The sequence below is a fragment of the Anolis carolinensis genome, chromosome 6 (assembly GCF_035594765.1).
Source record: "Anolis carolinensis isolate JA03-04 chromosome 6, rAnoCar3.1.pri, whole genome shotgun sequence".
NCBI lineage: Eukaryota > Metazoa > Chordata > Lepidosauria > Squamata > Dactyloidae > Anolis > Anolis carolinensis.
In genome coordinates this window covers 118,534,356-118,555,387 of record NC_085846.1, presented here as the reverse complement: position 1 = coordinate 118,555,387, position 21,032 = coordinate 118,534,356, and the positions used below count along the sequence as shown (strand labels likewise).

The following is a 21,032-nucleotide window of genomic DNA, read 5'->3' as shown; positions in this document are numbered from 1 at the left end:
CCATCATGGAGGGGTGCTAATTAGTTCAAAACAGAAGAGGCCACTAGTCAAGCCTGCAACTCCTGGGCTTTTATATATAAGCCCACATCCTGGAAACCCCCGAGAAAGCAGGCCCCCTCCTCACACCCTGCTGTTTCCACTGGGCAGCATTTGTCCACTGGGTACAGCACATACACACCTCCATATTCTTCTGCAGAATGACAAGGAAAGCCAACCAATCCCAGCCTCTCACCTGCACCATTCACTGCTCCAGCTTTCCCCATAATGCACTGGTTTCAAAGCAGGAGAGGGTTTAAGCCCGGGGATGCAAGGGAAAAGGCAGGACCAAAGGCCAGGGCTCTTACTCCTTGATCACAGAGACACTTACGATCTGCTGAGGCGTTGTCCGCGTGGGGCTTGGCTTTCGCCTCCTGGCTCCCAGGGGCCTTGGGGTCGTCATCGTCTAAAAGAGGGACGTAGTCCGTCTTGTCCACTTTCTCTCCGATCACATCGTCAAACTTCTCTGCCTCCAGAGTGGCCATGAAATCACGTTTCACTTCCTCCTCGATCTGTGGAGGGGGCTCCGTCAGGGCGTCCGCGAGGCTGAGGTTGTGGTCAAAGTCAGCCATGGCTCAGCACCTCTCCGGGCCTGAAAGCTGCAAAAGACGACAAAAAAGCAGGACTCTTAGGCAGACAAAGGCAGGGCAATAAGAAGGTGACTGACGTTGGGGAAGATGTGCTTGCAGTAGGTCTTGGGGGGGGGGGGGCAACTGTGGGAGACCTTAGAGAAATGCACCCCAAAGCACCCCAGAAATATTTCCAAACTCCTTCTAGGCTTTTAACCCTGTTTCCAGCTGCCTGGAGCCATTTTAAGCCTTTTTTTAAACAACAGGAAGAGAATAGAAGGCACTTCCAGTTTCAAAAAAGACTTTTCCTGTGCCAAAATTGGCCCAAAGAATGACGAAAACATGGCCAAAATGCTCCCATATGTATTTGCATATACAGTAGAGTCTCACTTATCCAACATTCGCTTATCCAACGTTCTGGATTATCCAAGGCAGTCTGCCTTTTAGTAGTCAATGTTTTTGTAGTTAATGTTTTCAATACATTGTGATGTTTTGGTACTAAATTCATAAATACAGTAATTACTACATAGCATTACTGCGTATTGAACTACTTTTTCTGTCAAATTTGTTGTTAAACATGATGTTTTGGTGCTTAATTTGTAAAATCATAACCTAATTTGATGTTTAATAGGCTTTTCCTTAATCCCTCCTTATTATCCAACATATTCGCTTATCCAACATTCTGCCGGCCCGTTTATGTTGGATAAGTGAGACTCTACTATACATGAGATAACTTTACAGATGGGACCTAAGTCTGAACACAAAATCCATTTAAGTTACACATTACACACATAGAATGAAAGTCATTTGATACACAATATTTCCAATAGTTTTGTGCCTGGAACAAAGCTTGTGTACACTGAACCATCAGAACACACCTCAGCCACCCAGGTGGATAGTTTTGGACTGTTTTGGAATTCCAGATAAGGAATCTGTGCAACAAACAGGAATCTTAGGCAAAACTTGCAAGCTCCCTGATGAAGAACACAACTTTCTCTATTTTGAACAAACCACCTAACTACCTTTTGAGGACAGATAGTTGAAGCTATATCACTGGATTGGTTACATTGGTGTCCCGAATGCAACATAACCCTGTAATTTTCATGAGTGGCTTCATGATGCTTTACCACTGAAATGTCACTGCGATATTCTGACTTTGCAGAAAGCCCTGGAAACACTGAAGAGTTGTCGAAGGATAAATCTTAAACCTAATTCCCTCCCAGTTGAATGCTACAAGTCCTCAGGTGGTTCTATTTCGGCCACAAAACCGAAGCCAAACCTGCCCCCCCCGGGGGGGGGGGGGGGGTAGCGCTCCCCATCTGCTGAGGCTTCCCTTATAGAGATTATTCTTTACATAACGAGGGATGTATATCCTTCAATCACTGCAAGGCTTGTTTATCCTCTCCGTAGAGGAGAGAGAGCCTGTGGCACGTTTCTGACCTCAGATGACTCCGCGCATGGCAGTAGCCTCTTCCCCTTTTTAAAAAAGAAGTCCTTGCCATTATTTACACAGGGAGGAAAGCCCTGTCCCTGTTCCCCTCTTTAAAGACCTACTTACAGCCCCAACATGGCCTTGGATTATCCCCATACCTTTGGAGGTGAAAGGCATGTCATAAACCAATTTCTCAGGCTCATTCATCACTTCCCATGTCTCCCAGTTGCGAAAAATAACTGGCATGCTTTCAAGGGACGTTTTCGACCTTGGGTCCCACATATGAGCTACCTTTCCCATCCCATGTGCTGCAGATGGGAGAAGTTAAGCGCCATGGAGTCACAGAGGGGCAAGGAAACAGGTCAAAAGTCTTCTCATGAGCAGCTATTAAAAGCTGGCACAAAAGGAGGGAGGGCTCTGGTAATCCCCAGCAGAAGGGACTTTTTTGCTCCTGGGGCTTTGCAGGCAGAGACAGTCCAGGAAGGAGAGCAAACACAAGCCAGGACAACTTCAGCAGTGTCCCACAGATAACAAAGTCAGGGTGCTCCTGAACAATATTGGCACCAAAGGAAGAAATACCATATTTCATTGAATCTATAGTCCTAGTCTCCCCTGTTTACGGGGCTTCAAAAACTGGGTGTGCCTTAGATTCGATGGTGCTTTAGATTCTCCAGTGCTAGGTTTTTTCTTATCTCTGAGAGAGGAGGAGAAGGAGAAGGAGCAGGAGAAAAGGCCCCAGCCCCAAACAGCTCTGCTAGACCCCACAATTTTGTCCTCAGCCAGAAGGCTGTTTACCATTTGTCTGAGCTAAGCACTGCTCCCTGCTTCCACTGCCTCCCCAAGGGATCCACAGACCTAGGAAAATAGACTCGTGCAGTCAAGAAGACTTATTCACGCTCCTCCTCACCCTATAGGAAAGACTGTGCTACAAAGCTGTATTGGGAGGGGGGAAGCAATGTGTACACAGAGGAAATTCTAAAAAATAGTTCAAGAAAATTGGGTTTTTTTCTTAAAATCAAAGCTTAAAAATAAGAGTATGCCTTATATTAGGTGGCTCCTTAGATTTGGTGAAACACGGTAACATGGACAGAATTGGAAGAAATCCTTACACCACAAAAAAAGGGAGTACAATAAGCCCCTCCACATCTGTGGATTTCATTTTTGCTGATTTGATTGATGTATTCTCTCTCAGAATCTCTAGGTCCCCCCTTACAACTTCTGCCATAAAGTGGTGCTGGAGGACCCAGGAATTCCTAGAGAGAACACTTATCTAGTCATTTGAAGGTCCTCCCATGTGATTCTATGGTCAACTTCCAGAAGAGTTGTGCTGGAGAACTTAGAGGTTCCAAGTGCCCCTAAACGCAGCAAATGTGTAGGACTGACTACAGCTCAGCATATTTCAGACCGAAAAATGGTAAATCAATGTCAGTGATATATGCATGTATGTCTGTGTTTATAGATCAGGTATGGGCAAATTTTGGACCTCCTGGGGTTTTGGACTTCAACTCCCACAATTCCTAAAAGCCTCAGGCCCTTTCCTTTTTCCCCTCAACCATTTAAGCGGTTGAGGGGAAAAAGTAAGGGGCCTGAGGCTGTCAGGAATTGTGGGAGTTGAAGTCCAAAACCCAAGGAGGTCCAAAGTTTGCCCATGCCTATTACAGATGGTGGGGATATATGTTTTTTGTGGTACTTTGTTATGTATTACTGTGAAATTTGTTTATGTGTCTACATATGTGTTCAATAATCTAATAACAAGTATGGATTTTTAAAAGTTGAAAGCGGCTTCCAAAATGCACCCAGGGAGGCCGTTTGCTTTCACCAACCTACATAGCTCTCATAATTTCAATTTTTGCGGCAACTGCGGTTTACTTTGCTTGTTGCGGGAAGACATGTGCAGCTTTAGGCACATTCAGCTCTTTTCCCAGCAAAAGCTTTATCAGACTTGCTGGGGCAACCATTAAAGTCTACCTCCCCAGCCCTCCCCCTCCATCTTCCAAGGTCATCACTGCTTTTTGAAAACTACCTTATAGTTAGAGGAGGAAAGGGTTTTTGTAAAAAAAAAAATGCTTCTCTGTCAGAGGCTGTGCGGTCTGCTTGCCCGGGATGCCTAAAGAATGACTAACAGACCGAGCAAGGATGGAAGAAACCAGACACATTTCTGTTTAGCTTAACTGAGAATGAAGAACCGGGAGTGTGACAAAGAACGGAGAGGGGACGGGGGTGTGGCAGGCTCTCTCAGGCCCAAAAGGCCCCCAAAGATGAAGTCTACGCTTTCTCTCTCACACACACACACAAAGAAATATGAAAACGGATTCCTGAATTTCAGCTGCTGCAAAAGAAGTTTAGGCTGGATCCCTGGGCAAGACCCTCCTCTGGGATTTGTGTGTGTTTCAGGAGTAAATCAGATTGGCATCCAAGGAGGCTTTAAAGGCAAACATTACATATGGCCGGGAGCTGTATCCCTTTAAAGCCGTAAGCAGCCCCTGCAGGGGGTCTCAATCAGATTTGGGAAGAGACCACAGAGAGGGAGGTTTAGCTCCTTCCCCCTTCAATGCGTGCCAAAGGACAATCCCCTCCCAGCCCAGGGCTGTTCCCTTCCTGAAGGAAACTCCCCTTATTTTGGGGCCAAGAGCCCCTTTGCAGAGTGGCATCATCCTAGAGGAAAGAGTGAAGCCTTGGAAGGCATCCCCTTCCATTTTTAGAAAGACCCCATGTCTATCAAATCTGCCAGCATGTCGTTTCAAAAGAGAACACCTCAAATATCCATATTGATCGACTGGTCTGATCTAATTATATTGTACCTTTTTCCCATCATGGGGCCCAAAGTGTGTCGTTTCAAAAGAGAACACCTCAAATATCCATATTGATCGACTGGTCTGATCTAATTATATTGTACCTTTTTCCCATCATGGGGCCCAAAGTGGCTTAAGATAAAACACAACCGCTGGGGTAAAAAAAGCATAAATCAATCCAATTAAAATACTAATTTAAAACACAAACGGTCCTTTCTAACCCCAAGGATCAGCCAGAGGTCTGGATTGACACGGTAACCAGATCCAAACCAAGCCCTCCCTTTGTACAGACCTCACCTAAGTGCAGGAATTCAGACACACCATTCTTCCCAAACTCGCCAGAACTAGCAGAGATTGCAGTGTCTGATGCATGGAGGCTCCTGGAGGAAGGCTGCAAATTGTCCAACCCCCCTTTCTGATGTTGAAGGGCTGCGGTTCCCATTGGCCGCATTCAACACAGTGGACAGCGAGGAATGTGATGAACTGGAAGTTCAATAACGTCTGCAAGGCCACACAGTCCCCTGTCTTTGAGGGCTCAACCCTCAAAATACCAAGCACAGCCACACCCGCGTGTCTTGTTTTCCTTTTTGGAGACAGAGAAACAATTCAATGTAGGCCCTTCTAGAGCAAGGGAATGATGCACATCTTTGCAGATGTTATACATACAAACTCCATTTCCTTAACATACAATCAACTGAGAAGACACAGTTCAGTTTACAAGCTAAACATGACTAACAAAGTAAAACCAAATCTAAAATCAAAGTCAGGTAAAAAATAGGATATTTTATTATTATTATTTATTAGCGACATTTATATCCTGCCCTTGTCACCCCGAAGGGGACTCAGGGTAGCTTACAAGTTATATGTACATACAATATATTATCTTATTAGCATAGCACAATATAAGCATTATATATTATTATACCGTACTGTAACACTATATTGCAATATTATTAGTAATATTACATGTAACATATACAATTATAATAGTGTATTATTATATTGTACTACATTATAATATTATTATCAATATTATATATTGATATAATATATTATATTATTAGTATAGCATATTATGAGTATTATATTATTATATTGACACAGGAGACATGGTGGAATGATGCCTTCCTGGCCCTCTTCTTCACTCTGGCCCCGAGTGGCAGTTAGTCCTGGGGGGGGGGGGGGATGATTTAGGAGACATGGTGGAATGATGTCTATAGGATATGCCTATAACTTGGATAATTGGGAACCCCTTCACAATAGTTATTTTCATCCCCAAATTCTGTACATCCAGCAGTATGGCAGAACTGAAAGCATCGTTGACAAATCTGCAACCTGCATGTTCTTCTCTGCAAAGGCGCATTAAGGGTTTTCTGCAGCATCAGCACTGCCAATTGGAAGTGGAAAAGCATGGGCTCATTAATTTTATATCATAATGCACCTTTTAACAGACATTTGTGATGGTACAGGAAACCCAGCAAGTTGGTACAGCACAAAGTGTATCCTGGTAAAAGGCGAAGTCCAACTAATTTACAAATTTACAAGCCTTGGGTCCCTGATGGATCTGTGCCACTGGCTAGCAAATAAAGCCACCAACTTGGCTTCTCTAGTGTGTTGTTGTTATGTGACTTCAGGACTTGTATCTTCTTGGTAAGATTTATTTGGAGGTGATTTGCAACCACTGACCTGCCCAGGATCATCCAGTGGGTTTCATGGCTGAGCAGGATTCAAACCTTGGCCTCCCAGAGCTCAAAGCCAACACTCAGGCCATGACACTGGGACTAGACAAGCAATAATTGCAGCAGATGTCAGAAACAGAAGTCAAATTTCCATTCCACTGACCCCAAAAGGTTTTGCCTAGTAATCCAGATGGGATTTCAATAGCCTCTAGTGATTCTGACCTTCCAAATAACCAAGAATGCTTGCAATATGGCCTGACTATTAAAACACTCATGTCATCTCCAAGAACTGCTCCCAGCATCTCCATGCAAGGCTTGAAACAGCGAGAACTTAGAAGAGCTGCATTCTTCCAACTGATATGGTTGGAAGAATTACCAACAACAAACCTACACACTCACAAAGAAAAACATTCTTGCTAGCTTAGGAATGCCTTTGAAGTATCCCTATTAATTATCCAGCCATTCTTAGGAATACTGGGACAGTTACCTGTCCAAAGACTACAAGGGGAGCTGTGTGGGATTCTGGGCTGTTCAGCCGTGAAACCCAACATTTTGCCCAGAGGCATCTAAAGGTGAGAAGGGTACAATTGATAAAATTATCTAAACCTCCTGAAAAATAGGAGGGTTCCTCCCACTACTCTGCCAGTTCACTAACAATTGGGAGATAGCATGGCTTAATGAAGAGGCAGCGTAAGAGAAGGAATCAAGGCCAAGGAGGGAGGCTGTTTTGGTTTACCTCCATTCAATATTTGAGGGTTCCCAAGTGTCCAGTTAACTGCGGATAAATTTATTGATTAAATCATGCTGCATCTGCATGCCAGCAAGGAAAGAAAATCTATTTGTGTGTGTGTGTTTTTTTATTCCTGCTGCCTCAATAGAATACTAGCTGCAGAAAATTGGTTTCTTTTCATTCTACTTAGCGGCCAAGGTCTGCAGATGGCAATCTTTGAATAAGCAAACCTCTAGGCACTGGGGGATCACAATTCCCATCATTTATTTATTTATTCATTACAAGCATTTATATCCCACCCTTATCACCTCCGAGGGGGGACTCAAGGCGGCCATTACGCTTCATCATTACCTATGCCGGGCAAGGCTTATGAAGACCCGAATCCAGCAACACCTGGCGAGACACATTCCCCACCCCCGTTCCTGGCGATCTCAGAGAAGTGTTTTTCTTCCAGTGCTCAAAAAATACTCTCCCTTAAAACAACTTGTTTTATATCATGCACTCCAGAGACAAAGTAGACTTTGATGGAAATAACATATTTGGTTTAACCACAATTTTCATGTGATCAGCATACACAGGTACAAAAACTTATTAGTCCAGTTTCAAATATCTTTGAGGTGGTTCCCTGTGCCATCCGGCCAGGGCATCCCTCTTGCAACTAAACAGCTATCAACATGTCATATACTCAAAAGAAGAGAAAAAGAGCATGTAGTCTGCAGCACCTTTTATAACTTCTCAGAAACCATAGAGTAAAGGAAGCTGCCAGAACATACATACAGGAACAGTAAGCAACATGATCATAGATAAACATTGCTTGAGAAAGCTTGAAGAAGGTTGCCCTTTCCAACATCAAATGCTATATATCCAACCATACCTCCACTGCAAACCTCCACCAATCTAACTCAGCTCCTAAGAGTTTCTTTAAATATCTTTTTTAAGGGGTCCTTCCCTTCCTGGTGGGGCCTATGGTAGTGTCCTTTCAGTGTCTGAAGTGCTGCCTCCAGTTTGGTCTGTTGGGAAATTAATAGGATATCCTTTTGATATCAAGTGCTCTACCAAGCCACTGTGATGCCTTCTGCCTCTGTGGTACAGTATTTTACTCTCCCAGTTGCTTCCACCTGATTTTGTAGTCCTATACTCCACAGTTTGGATATCCCAGTCTCATGCCACTCAGTCATTTCAATACAACAGGCCATACTTTGCCCATACCAAGTGAATGTGCTCCATCACGGCAATCTGGCATAACAGGTATGGGCAAACTTGGGCCCACACTCCAAATGTTTTGGACTTCAACTCCCGCAATTCCTAACAGCCAGTTTATACATGCTTGGCTAAGATGGACCCAATGACCGTCTTGGGAGAAGACAGCTCCCTAAATCGCATGGCTATCAATAGCCACTTTGAATCTCAATTTAGAGGAAAATGCAGACAACAACCACAATAATAACAACAGCTGTCATGGTGACAATATGTTCATTGTCTCCAACAATGGAGGCAGATGGGAGCATCTGGGAGAGTAAAAACCAAATCAAAATAACACAGAGAGGGACAGCATCTCAGAGGCTTGGTAGAGCGCTTTGCATGAAAAGGATAGACCTCTAAATACCAAATACTGCTAAGGAACATGAGAAGTAGGATGATGCTGCCTTCATGTCCTCTTTCCAGGTTTCCCAGAGGCCCCTGGCTGGCAACGGGAAGAAAGCAGGCTTTGGGCCCCATTGCTCTGAATCAGTACAGAGCGTTCAAATAACCAGTACACTCATTTTTAAAGGCACAAAGAACTCACCAAAATGGAAATTTTCAAATAAATTGGGGTTAAATCTAACTTAGTGCATTTGTTTCACAAACAGGTGAACTATATAAGAGTGAGTCATATGCTCAGAATGGGAAATACTGGGAGGACTCCTTCGTTTTTTATACATTCCATCAGTGGTAAGCCTTTGATCAAGATCTGGTTTGACCTGTCAGTAACAGACTGGGTTGCATTCTGTCTTGTTTCCAAAAATATCTTATCACAACTCCTCTTGATGCCATTCAACTGACTTAAAAGGCTGCCACACCAACTTCTTCCTCGCCTGCACATCTTCCGCAAATGGCCAAAAGGACAGGCCCACCTGCTATTTTGTACTTTCTCTCAAGACTGGGGCCGACACAACTAGAAGAACATAGAGCCCACGGAGTGCCACACAGCGCTACAGCAAACCTTTGACTTCTTTAAGTATGAAAGGAGGGAAAGAACAGGAAGAGAAGGCAAAGCTAGGGAGATGGACAAGACTTATGCATTGAAATATGTAAGTCTTGTCCATCTCCACAGCTTTTTAAAATCTGTGTGAATGCAAATGTCCTTTGGTCCGAGCATTAATGAACAAAACAAAAACAAAAACAAAAAAAATGGTATCAGCTGACCATGCAGTTGTGCACAGCTCAAGCAGAGAGTGAATAGTTTTTCCATCCTTGGAATGTAAGCCTTCCAGCAACAGTAAGAACAAGCAGGATTATTTTGTTTGATTTCTTAAGGAGAGTTTTAACAATACAACATGGTGGTATGATCCTGAACTTGCCAAGGAAAAAGGAAACCATGTATAATCTCTATTGAAATGAACAATTTCCAGCAGAAGCATACCATAAAATCTCCTAGAGGACCAGGCAAATTCCTAAAGATAATATGTGTGGGTAAGTGGAACAGTGGGTACTGGCTCTGCAGATAAAGGGCACAAATATTGTGCAAAAGTGCTCTTTTAAAAAGAGTGAAGTGGAGAGAAAGAAGAAAAATAGAATTTTTCTGCCCTGGTGTATCTTGGGACTAAAAGGTAGGACTAAAATATATCAGCTAGTGCTTCAAACCGCCAGTGGATATTCTACCGTATTTCCCCGAAAATAGGACAGTGTCTTATATTAATTTTTGCTCCCAAAGATGAGCTAGGTCTTATTTTCAGGGGGTGTCTTATTTTTCCATGAAGAAAAATTCACATTTATTCTTGAACAAAAAATGTAACATTTATTATATACTGTGCAGTAGTTGTCATCACAAACCAGCATAACCAGACAAACTGTGAATCCTATCAAGAATTTCTTGTTACTACCAATATTTCCATGTACAACACTCTATGGTACGTACATTTACCGATCCTGCATGCTCTGGTGTTCTGTTTGGTAAGCATGTTTCCAAACAAAAACTTTGCTAGGTCTTACTTTCGGGGGAGGCCTTATATTTAGCAATTCAGCAAAACCTCTACTAGGTCTTATTTTCTGGGGATGTCTTATTTTAGGGGAAACAGGGTAGATATCTTTTATTTAAAACAAAGAGAGCCACGACAATGAACAAATTTCCAACTACCTTCAGAGACATTTGCCCCATCTAAAGGGCCCTTTGCTTTCCCAACACGGTGGAGTCACGTTGCAGGTGCTGCTGATGAATCCCTGCTGACAGTCCCATGGAAATGGAAACTAGAAGACAGGAAGACACCTGGTTCCTTTGATGGGTCAGAAGGCATTGCTCAAAAGGCCCTGCCTCTCCCTCCCTCCCCCCCCCCCCCCCCAGAGACCCCATTAGACTTGCTGACAGGCCCCATGGCCAATGAAAGATGATAGCAAACCCCATGAGCAAAGGCCATCCTTTGCAGCCAGCGATCAAGGAGAGCGCGGCTGGGAACCTGAAAAGGCTAATCCACCTTGACAGGATTCTCCTCCACAAGGCAGGTACTTGCACACCTACCAAGGAGGTGCCCTGAGGTGAAGAGGGCTCAGTGGGAAAGAGGCCTGCTTAGTTCACTTGTTTACCAGAGGCTTATGGACAAACAAAATCCCTTTGTCTATGAGAGGGAGGCAGGTGGAAGCGGACACCTTTGGCTTCTGGAGTGAATCCGCAGGAGGAGGCTGGGACACTCGGCCCTGCAGCAAGAACTGAGCTCCTATGGTTGAAAAAAGCAGAAAGAGCCCATTCCCCAAACAAGACTTTCATTTTTATCTTAAGCAAGGTGTTCTACCTAGACAGGGACTGAGCTCAGCACCTTGGAGAGCTCCTTCAAAGCCCGGATTAATACTGGGGGTGAATATGGAGGCCCCACCTGCCCCATAAGTCTAACCTTCTTTAGGACTGCAAATAAATGTATGTAAAGATCCCTTGGGAAGTTTCTGTTAGAGGAATGGGCCAGCCCCACAGGGTTTAGGGACAGGGCTTCCATTCTTGTACCACTCTTCATCTACAAGGCCAGCATTCTACAAGACCAAACAGGCAAAACAACTCAGTAGGTCAGAACTCAATCCCTGTATCTATATACTCAGTCAAGAAATGTTAGTCCAAACATTGAGCCAAATACTTGAGTCAACTTATCCTCAGACCAATATAAGTACTATATCTTAATTCTTATTGCAAAAGGAACCATCCTCTTCTCTGACCAGAAAGACAAGAGCGAAATCCATCCCATGAGATCCTAAAAGGAGCACAGAGCTCCTCTACTCTTTCCACCATGACTCCATCTCTGGCCTTTCTGAGTGAGCACCTGGGAGCGGGGGAGTGATGGTGGCTGTGGGCAGCTGGTCACTTTCCTCTGTCCACACAATGACCCCTGACTTATCCATAGGTGACATCAGAATCCTTAATTTTGGCCTCAAAACTTACTCTCGGTTGATACATGAGGTCAACTTATGCATGGTTATATACGGCACTCTTGGGAAGAAAATGAAAAGCTGTAATGCAGAGAGAGCCTATCGCTGACAACTATGTGCAGCTTTTAAGTGTTTTAGCAAATGTGCAAACCTCTCCTAAACCTGGCGTGGGGCCGCCCGCAAAAGAGACTAAGAAATCCCATGCAAAACAACCCCCATATCCCCATATCTCATTGTTTTAGAAATATGTTTTTCATTGCATGCAGCTGTAATGTAGTCCATTGGGATAAGCGCTCAACACGGCTACAGCTGGAAACGCTATTGTTTCCTCCGGCCCCCTCCGCTCTGAACCATTTCCGCTCTTTCAGACGCCTGGGAAGTTACCACTTCCGCTTCCTACCTGGGCTCTGATTAATGATCCTGATGTGTCATGATCTGGGTTTTTTTTTAAAGTTGTCCACCCCATAGCAAACAGTGCAAAATTGGGCATATCTTACAACGGATCTCCCTTCCCACATTTCAGATGGCACAGGATTGGGCCTAACAAATTGCTGCCAGAACGCAAAGGAGGCGGCTAGCCAAAAAGGTCTCAAACTGCATCTGGCCCAAGCAAATTTTAAAATCAGTTCAGGAAGTGGTTTTATTATGGTGTTTAAGGAAGTCAGCTCATTTTTTAAAAACAGAATCAATTATGTTTCCCTGCCCCAGTGACAGCTCATTAAGCTGCAATGCACTGGAGATGAACTTCCTAATCAAGGCAGGACAAAAAAAGGGCAAACAGCTACATTTCCCGTGTTAAGTTTTGTAAAACGATCTGCACGAGAGCTTCATGAAAAAAGGCAGAGGCAAGAAATACAGTTCGGGGATTTATTGCAGCCATATTATCTTTCTCACAAGCCGTATCTCCCAGCGCCAGTGGGCGGAGGGAGCGTCCAGCCTCTAGAAATGTCGTGTCAGCAACTAAAAATAAGGATTTTAACGCAGAGCGTATTAAATCTTGGGTTAAAAGGAAATGCATGCAGTTTGTACAAAAGAATCTTGGAAGAAAAGATCAGTCTTGAATTCAGTTTCCCAAACATCTCACTTACTAAAGCCAAGAAAAGAGTACATGTTGAAAGGAGGTGAACTTCTGACTTGCATTGGCCCAAAGGGAAGGCACTGACTGAGGGACCACAACACCCAGCAGCCTTGGCCAGAGTACAGCCAGCGTGAGAGATGCTAGGAGCTGCAGTCCACTGACCCATGGAGGGCTACACTTTGCGCATTGATGCCCCATCTCCAGCATCATGCACTGAACTACAACTCTGGAGATCACGGTTTGAATCCCTTTATGGTCGTGCAAACCCACCATTGACCTTGGCCAAGCCACACTCTCTCAACCTAACGGGAGAGGCAAAGGCAAAAGCCTCTGAACAAATCTTCCCAAGAAAGCCCTGTAATAGGTTCATTTTAGGATTGCCATAAGTCAGAACTGAGCTGAAGGAAGCAGCAGCAACAATAAAAGCTCTGGAAATAAGTCTCAACAAGCGAAGCCTATCCACTATGATGTGCTTTGGACTATGGGGCTGTGGCCTGGGGCTGTGGCGCAGACGGGAAAGCAAGCCAGTGCAATTAACTGTAATGAATCACTGACCAGGAGGTCATAAGTTCGAGGCCCGCTCGGAGCTATGTTGTTGTCTTTGTCCTATGTTAAAAGGCATTGAATGTTTGCCTAATATGTGTAATGTGATCCGCCCTGAGTCCCCTTCGGGGTGAGAAAGGCGGAATATAAATGCTGTAAATAAATAAATAAATAAATGAAGTCCAAATGGTCTTAGAGGCTTCTTGAGGACCTCCAGACCACAGAGCCCAAATCTTGTGTGAATCTCTTTCCACTCCCTATTCATGTTTCGTGAAATAAAACACTGAAAAGATCTACCAATCTCCATAGTTCAGCAAAGGTTTCACTGGAATGAAGAATCAGCAGCTCCACATTTGTTTATACTTCACACCAAATCAAAGTTCAACGTTCCCTTTTCAGTTTCAATAAGAAGGCCTTCTCCAAGAAATTGAGGAAATGACAGAGTAAGGATGGGGAGATTTTCCTCTTTTATGAAAAGATAAAAAAGGGCACACTTGTAGTTAATCAAGCCCTCTCGTTCTGTTCTGCAGAGAGGCTGTTAAGCCAGGGACCAAAAAAGGACGACAGGCAGCTGTTTTTGTCAGCTGCTTTCCTTTAATAGCAGACCCATCACAAAGGAAAGCTGCTTCCATTGAACTAAAAGCAAAGCTCGGGAAGAGCGTATTAACCCAAAGCCATCTCTGTAATGGGACTAGCGTTTTGATCACCAATCGGGGGCCCAGATTAAGCCCTGCTGGCCTCCTTCTCTCCCCATTCCTCCCTGTGGCAAGAGACCCAGCCCTACCCTTGGCTCCACACATATCTATAGCACTCTGGGACACCCTGAAGGATAAAAAACAGACCACGTTGGGGGGGGGGGGGTCCTCTGTCACCCACCAACACGCACCTCCTTTCTTTCTCTCTATCTAAAACACACACAGAGAGACACGTAGGAGCAGAGAACTCCCTGGCAAATTAACACTCTCAACTCGGACAACCTTGCAAAGCAGAGCAAGAGGATTCCCGGCCCTCCCCTCACCACCTCAAAGAGGATTACTTGCAAGGAGACCTCAAATCCACTCCTGGAGTACACAACAAGTCAGGTAATCCCCAGGCCAGGTGTCCTCACTTGCCACACCTCTTGCACCTCCCAAGCGAGTGAGAGAATGAGTGGCCTCTCAAAGGCCAAGCACCGGAACTGGCACAAGGACGTGTTTCTTCTTCATGGAAGCTTCTAGGTGTATATAATCCAGATCTAACACTCGGTCAAGCCAGTATGTACTACCTCCAACATGGGTCACAAAAGCGAAGACTCTGATGCTCTTTAGTGGTAGAAGTCTTGTGCATCTCTGATCCACAAAGGTTAAAAAAACCTCCAAAAGCTGCTTTTCTTTCCCTTCTTTTTCAAAAATTTTCTTGTGCTTTCTCTCCCCCCCCCCCCCCCCCGGTTTATGCACTGACCTCCACACATAACAAAATGTCATGCACAGGCGTCTTCCAAGAACTTGGCAGACCATCGTACTCGGACAATGAGGGATTACCTAAGTAACCAGCTGAAACTATCTCCAAATCAAGATGTCAAAACGTCACTGGAACACTTTGCTAGTGAACTGGGACCAAACTGGGAGCCAATCTGGAGAAAAGGTCATCTCCCAGCCTCCCCACTTGCCCTGCCATCTTCCTGGCCTTGTTTTGGAAAAAGAGGGGACTAAAGAAGGCCTGAAAGGGACCCAAACTTACAGAATAAAATGCAACTGTCAGGTGAGGGTGGAATGGATGCACACAAATGCCACAGAAAGGTCCTTCCAGCACAGACCTTCTTTTCATTTTGTTGGATAGTGAGTGCTTCCTTAAGAGTGAGCCACCCTTCAGTGAACTACTGATCAAATTTGAGGAAGTTACCTTTCTGGATTTCAACCACAAACCAGTACCACCAGCAGTTACTTACCAATTCTGGCAACTTGGTCCAATGTCAGAACTGACCAACTTCCACTGAAACATTCTTGTATGCTGCATTTGATTTATACAATGCATATTAGGTCAACACAATAAAGATGGTCTATGTCTTGATTTCCATACATAAACAGCAAGAGGCACAGAATGATTTCTCTTGAGATCCGCTGCTTTCATGTTTTAAAATTAAGTTTCTCACTATAAGGCAGCACAGAGAAGCTTCAGACGGCTTTGACCAACATGCTGCCAGGACAGCTGAGCACAAGGACAACGGCCCCAATGCCCTGCCTTTGAGAAGTGAAGAAGAAGAAATTCAGTCTGATGAAGAGAACACCCACCAGCAAAATTCCATTTTTGCTCACTCTAGAATTCTACACAGAGCTTCTACAACTGATGTTTACACAGCATCTCTGATTCTGACAGAAAGTCGAGAGTAATGACATACATGGTGCTTCACAGAGCAACAAAAGCATAAGATGGAACCTCAGTCTTATCTGACTGACGTGGTACGTTCAACTTTCCTGAGATGCGCAAGAGAAGAAAGGTGATCCAGTCCTACAAACAGGATGTGTATCTCCTAGAGTCCCACAGACTACGATGCATACTATTATGACTCCAACAAGCAATATTTTCAAGAAGCTGTAGCTACCAGTCTTCTAACCTTTGCTCTGAACACATGCATCCAAACTGCCCTAGAGTATGCATCACCGTCACCAATATGACAAAATAGTGGTATTTAAAAACTAGTATTTAAAAACTAGATTAAGAATAAAAGAAGGAAACTATCTAACACAGAGCATTTATTACAGGCACTTTTAAAAGATCTGAAATGACAGAAATTCTGGAGACTATTCAGAGTATGCAAGCAAATGGAAGAGTAAGGAAGCAGCATATTGCATTGGCAAAGCTATTCCCAGGAGATTCCGCTACATGGCAAGGCAGCAATGATCTCATCTGTTCCTAATGCAATGACCCTAATAGTCCCACAAGGCCTCACAACAAAGTCTCGGGGACAATCTCCCGCATTCTCCCGCCTTTCCCTGCTCAACTTGGAAGGCTTCCATAGTGGCATATGAGGAGCCAAAGCCACTTGTGTAGCACCTAGCAACCAAACAAGGATGCCTTACAACAGCTGACTCCTTTGAGACTGCCTATAATTCCTGAATAACAGCAAGGTGGGCTAGTAACTTGTGGGCTAATTTGTAGGGCTGGCAACAGCCGGCACATGCCAAAGTGTACAGCAGGGTTCCCAAAGCAAAAAACAGTTCTTACCTTAAGCAGATAATCCCTTAGTATGTCCTGGATCTCTCAAACGGCTTATCTGCAGAATAAAAATAAAGAAGAGTAGTTGTTGACCAGTATTTTATAGCAGGCACACATACACACAACAACGTGTTCCTCAGACTGCCGTTGTTGCCCGTACCACTGCAGCGCCTTGCCCTCCTTGCCCATTGGCCTCCTCCCTCTCCCTCTTAGCCCCCTCCCCTCCTCCCCTCCCTGCAACCAGGAGTCAAGAGAGTCATTAGGATCCTAATCCAGATCTGGAGGCTTCTTACGCATTGCTCAGTATAAACTTCAATTAAGGTAATAGCCTAGGCAGCATCCCATTAAGGCAGGCCGAGGCAGAGGGGAGACCCACCAGCCCTTGGAAAGGTACAGAGTTCTTCCCCATGTCCTGTGAACACAGGGCTAGTTGTGGTTCTGGTTTTTGGCCAAAGCACACACATGCTGTAATCACCTGCACAATTACTTCTACTCAAGCAAACCATGATGTAACCAGAGAACGCCCAGTGCTTCCAAGATGCGTTGACACAATGCATAGCAACCAGCTGTCTGTACACAACTGTGCAGGACACAAAGGGAAAGAGGAGGCCTAACCACCATTAATACACCAGAAGACCCAAAGGAAGTTCAAACTGATCAACTCTTCTTGCTGCTGCATCAACAACTAATGAAAACTTGCTGTACTGCAGGTATCTCTGTACTTGCAAACCTCCCCATAAAAAGGTTCATATGTGAGAGAATCCCAGCTCTGCTACTGCTCAACCTGTAATCATTCCAAGAAGCCTGCATATCCTATGGAAATAGCTAGAAGCTATAAACAGAAACATCTGAGAACCACACTTTTTGATAAGATAAAATCCTGGTCAGCAGTAAAGGAGGAGGCAACGGCCTCAGGCAGGACGACAGCTGGCAAAGCATCCACTGTGTTTTCTGCTCCCTCCTCTCTCACTTAGACATTTCTTGGAAAACAGGAGTCAATGTTTTGGAAATCCTGCTTTTAAAATTAAAGGGGAACTCAAAGATGAGCAGTATGGTGACTGAAGATAGTGCTGGTAAGAGTTTTATCACCTCCACTCAGTATTTTGTCAAATTTTCTGCCTGGAACAACAGAAGGGCATCCATGGATGATGCCACGAAGCCCAGGCACATCCAGCCCAAAGGTGTGAAGCTGAAAGCAGGATCAGGTGACAAAATGATATAACTCACAAAGAATACCATGTTCCTCCCAGGTAACTCATCATGACATACAGCAAGAACAGAATAGAGAACTGCCATGATGCCAACCATGATTTATTGTCAGTACTAAACACTAAGAAGACAGCCCTTCAGTTACAAACATCCAACTTACAAACAAGTCATAGTTAATAATGGGGGATGAGACAAAAGGAAGTGAAAGAAATCTATCCTTGGAATGAAGGGAAAATCACTTCTAGAAGAGTTATTATCATGGGTGAAAGGTGTCTCCACTGAAACTTTCTCACCTTATTTCCACAACAAAACATATTTTCCAAAATCCAAGAGACAGAAAGTGAGATGAAACCTTCTGAACAGGGGCACAGACAGCAAAACAAACCTCAAACGAAGGGATGTTCACTCTTCCCTATGCGATCCAAAGCTTATATATATGTGCATTCTACCTAGATGTCAGCTGTGACCAACAGTGCTGTGAAATTCAAAGAGATGCAAATGGAGAAACTTGTCAAGAGGAAGGCATGTCAAGCCAACCCTAACCAGGACTGCCTTTCACTTGAAAATCAACGTCCTCACTGTGGAAGAACATGCAAATCAAGAATAGGTCTCTACAGTCACCTATGGACCGACTGCCAAGATACTACACTTGGAAGACAATCATATTTGGTCATGAATGATCGCCAATGAGATACACTTTAAAAATGTCCCTGTTCTGCTGTATCCATTCCATAACATGTGGCTGCAAACACCAATGCTGTGTGGGCATCGGCATTTTCTACAACCATGTGGACACAATCCATGTGTTACCGTATACAAAGATCCGAAAAACCTTGCCAATCCCAGACAATGACATAGTAAAATTGTGTCCCCTGTGTAGATGGAAAAATCAAGGTTGGACATTGGGAATTTTTTTTGGTAATATTTTCAAGTTGTAAGTGATTCAATTTATAGAATCATAGAATCATATAATAGTAGAGTTGGAAAAGACCCCATGGGCCATCCAGTCCAAGCCCCTGCTAAGAAGCAGGAAATCGCATTATGGATGTAGAATCCATGGATACAGAGGGCCAATGGATTAACTGCAGATGAAAAGTGTTCTCTTGGGATCTCCATTCCCCAAATTCAAGATGAGCAATCGCCATGGTTTGTAGCGAAATAGGCTTTGCTTTACTGACAGGAAATATGCGCATTCCAGGGCTCCGGGCAGTTCCCAAGAATAATAATCTTGCAAGACCATCCTCTGGCAACAATACTACTTTCCCCATCTCTGCTTCTCCCTGGGATTAAGGGCCAAAAAGGCATCTAGTGTAAGTTCTTACTCCAAGGCTGGACCTCAAACCACTGCAGAAGAACCCACAGTTTGCCACAACTAGATGCATCTTAAACACGCTAAAGGCATGTTGAGTAACGCAAAATAATTTCAGACTAGAGCAGGCATGGGTGTTTTGGACTTCAACTCCCACGATTCCTAAGCTGGGTGCGACTTCTGGGAGTTGAAGTCCAACCATCTGGAGGGTGACAGTTTGGGCATGCCTGGACTAGAGAAAGGATATCATTTTGCTTTCTGGAATTCAGTTTATCAGAAGACAAGCTCAATGGGTCAACTTGCAAGGGAGGCAAGGCATTATCAATTCATATGTCTGAATTGCAATAGTTCAAAGACCCTGCACGGTTGTATGGGCATTCAGGCAAAACATCCAGAAAGCAGGTGCTCTTCTCTCCTTGACATGTTCATCCTCTGCATGGACATCTTTGCTTGGGAGCTACCTTCAGGAACAGGTAGGTGCTCCATCTTACAGTCGGTACCTGTGCTGCCCTAACACAAGTTAATCCTCTAATAAAGTGAGTCCAGGCTTGGAGAACGAAACGTGGAAGGCACTCTCTGGCTCTAAAACAGATGGCTGTGGCTTTGCTGCCTTCACGGAGTCCTTTCCTGACTGATGGGCACACGTCGCCCAAAGCTTCCAAGGCATGCTCTCAGCCCCTATAGGCTCCAACCAGGCTTGCTGCATCCTCCCCATTTCCCCACACCTCCATGTTGACTTTCATGCATACATTTGGTCTGTTCCAGCCGATTTTCTTGTCGATAAACCCCGGGAAGCCTAGAACTGCAGTGTGAAAACCAATGATTCAGGAAACAGAGCAAAAATGTCCTGGGCTTCAAAGGGGTGCCATTCAACATGCCTCATGGTCTCTCAGCTCTATCCCTCCACTATATTTACAACTAATCAATATATGCCAGAAAAAGCATTGTGCAGAGAATTGTGCAGGCTCATTTACAGTTCACCTTTTATCCTGCCCTAAAATTCAACTGCCTCAAGGCAACATTTAGATTTCTGCTGGCAGAAAATGATCACAATTTTTAACAGGGCAATTTGGGTTGTGTGTTTTGCATGACCCCTGTGCCTTGCAACCTCTCATTCCCCTCACCCTCTCTTCTCCCCCATTCAGTGAAGCCTCCATGATTGGACATTTCCTATCAAGCGTGCTCTATTTTCAGGACAGAAAGAGTTGCAGTATTATTATCAGTACTGGGTTTACTGAGTTTGACAGCCAATTGAAGGCAAACTTTTTAAAAAAGGGAGCAGATGATTGAGGAAGGAGAACATACTGCAAATGTGGGCAGGAGGAGAGATGGAGAAGGAAGTTGACTTCAGAGCCCAGTTCTGCTTCTGTCAGCAAAGCTCAAAGGACACAAACACAGTCTGCAAACCCCAAGTGGAACTGCTCGGTCTCAGCCAAAATATTCACAGAAATAGAGGGCAGCCAACAACAGAAGAGGGATACGACCCCAGAGTTGGAAAGGGGCCATCATCACTCCTGCAACTCCATGAAAGATCTCCAGCCAGACCATCCTCAGCAGTTGGCTGCCCAACGACTTTCTGGAGACAGCCAGCAACCCCTCGAACTCTAGAGACAGTTTGGGCACAAAAGGTTGGTTTTTCTGAACAGAAGTGCAATCCCTCAAGGTCTGAAGGTATCTATTGATCCTAGTATTAACCTGCTTTCTAACCCTGCATTTAGGCTCCCCCACCCTGCAGAGAAGTTCACTGTTACTCTGCAGATATGGAACCACAATCAGCAATCACGTGACTACTAATAAAAATAACAGCAACAGCAACAGCAACAGCAACAACAACATTTATTTGTCACCCACC

The 21,032-nt window shown here is 44.4% G+C and overlaps 1 protein-coding gene across 17 annotated transcripts in view; it reads right to left on the bottom strand.

Annotated features, from left to right (window-relative positions):
• The window catches only part of LOC100556014 (serine/arginine repetitive matrix protein 2), a 170,187-nt gene that overhangs the window by 105,456 nt on the left and 43,699 nt on the right, over positions 1–21,032 (bottom strand). For all 17 annotated transcript variants that reach the window (XM_062984494.1, XM_062984507.1, XM_062984503.1 and 14 more), the window contains 2 exons: positions 16,672–16,720; positions 368–635 (listed from right to left, as the gene is read on the bottom strand). In XM_062984494.1, coding sequence (XP_062840564.1) covers positions 368–608 — 241 coding nt within the window. In that variant the 5' untranslated portion in view covers positions 609–635; positions 16,672–16,720. The remainder of the gene's footprint in view (positions 1–367; positions 636–16,671; positions 16,721–21,032) is intronic.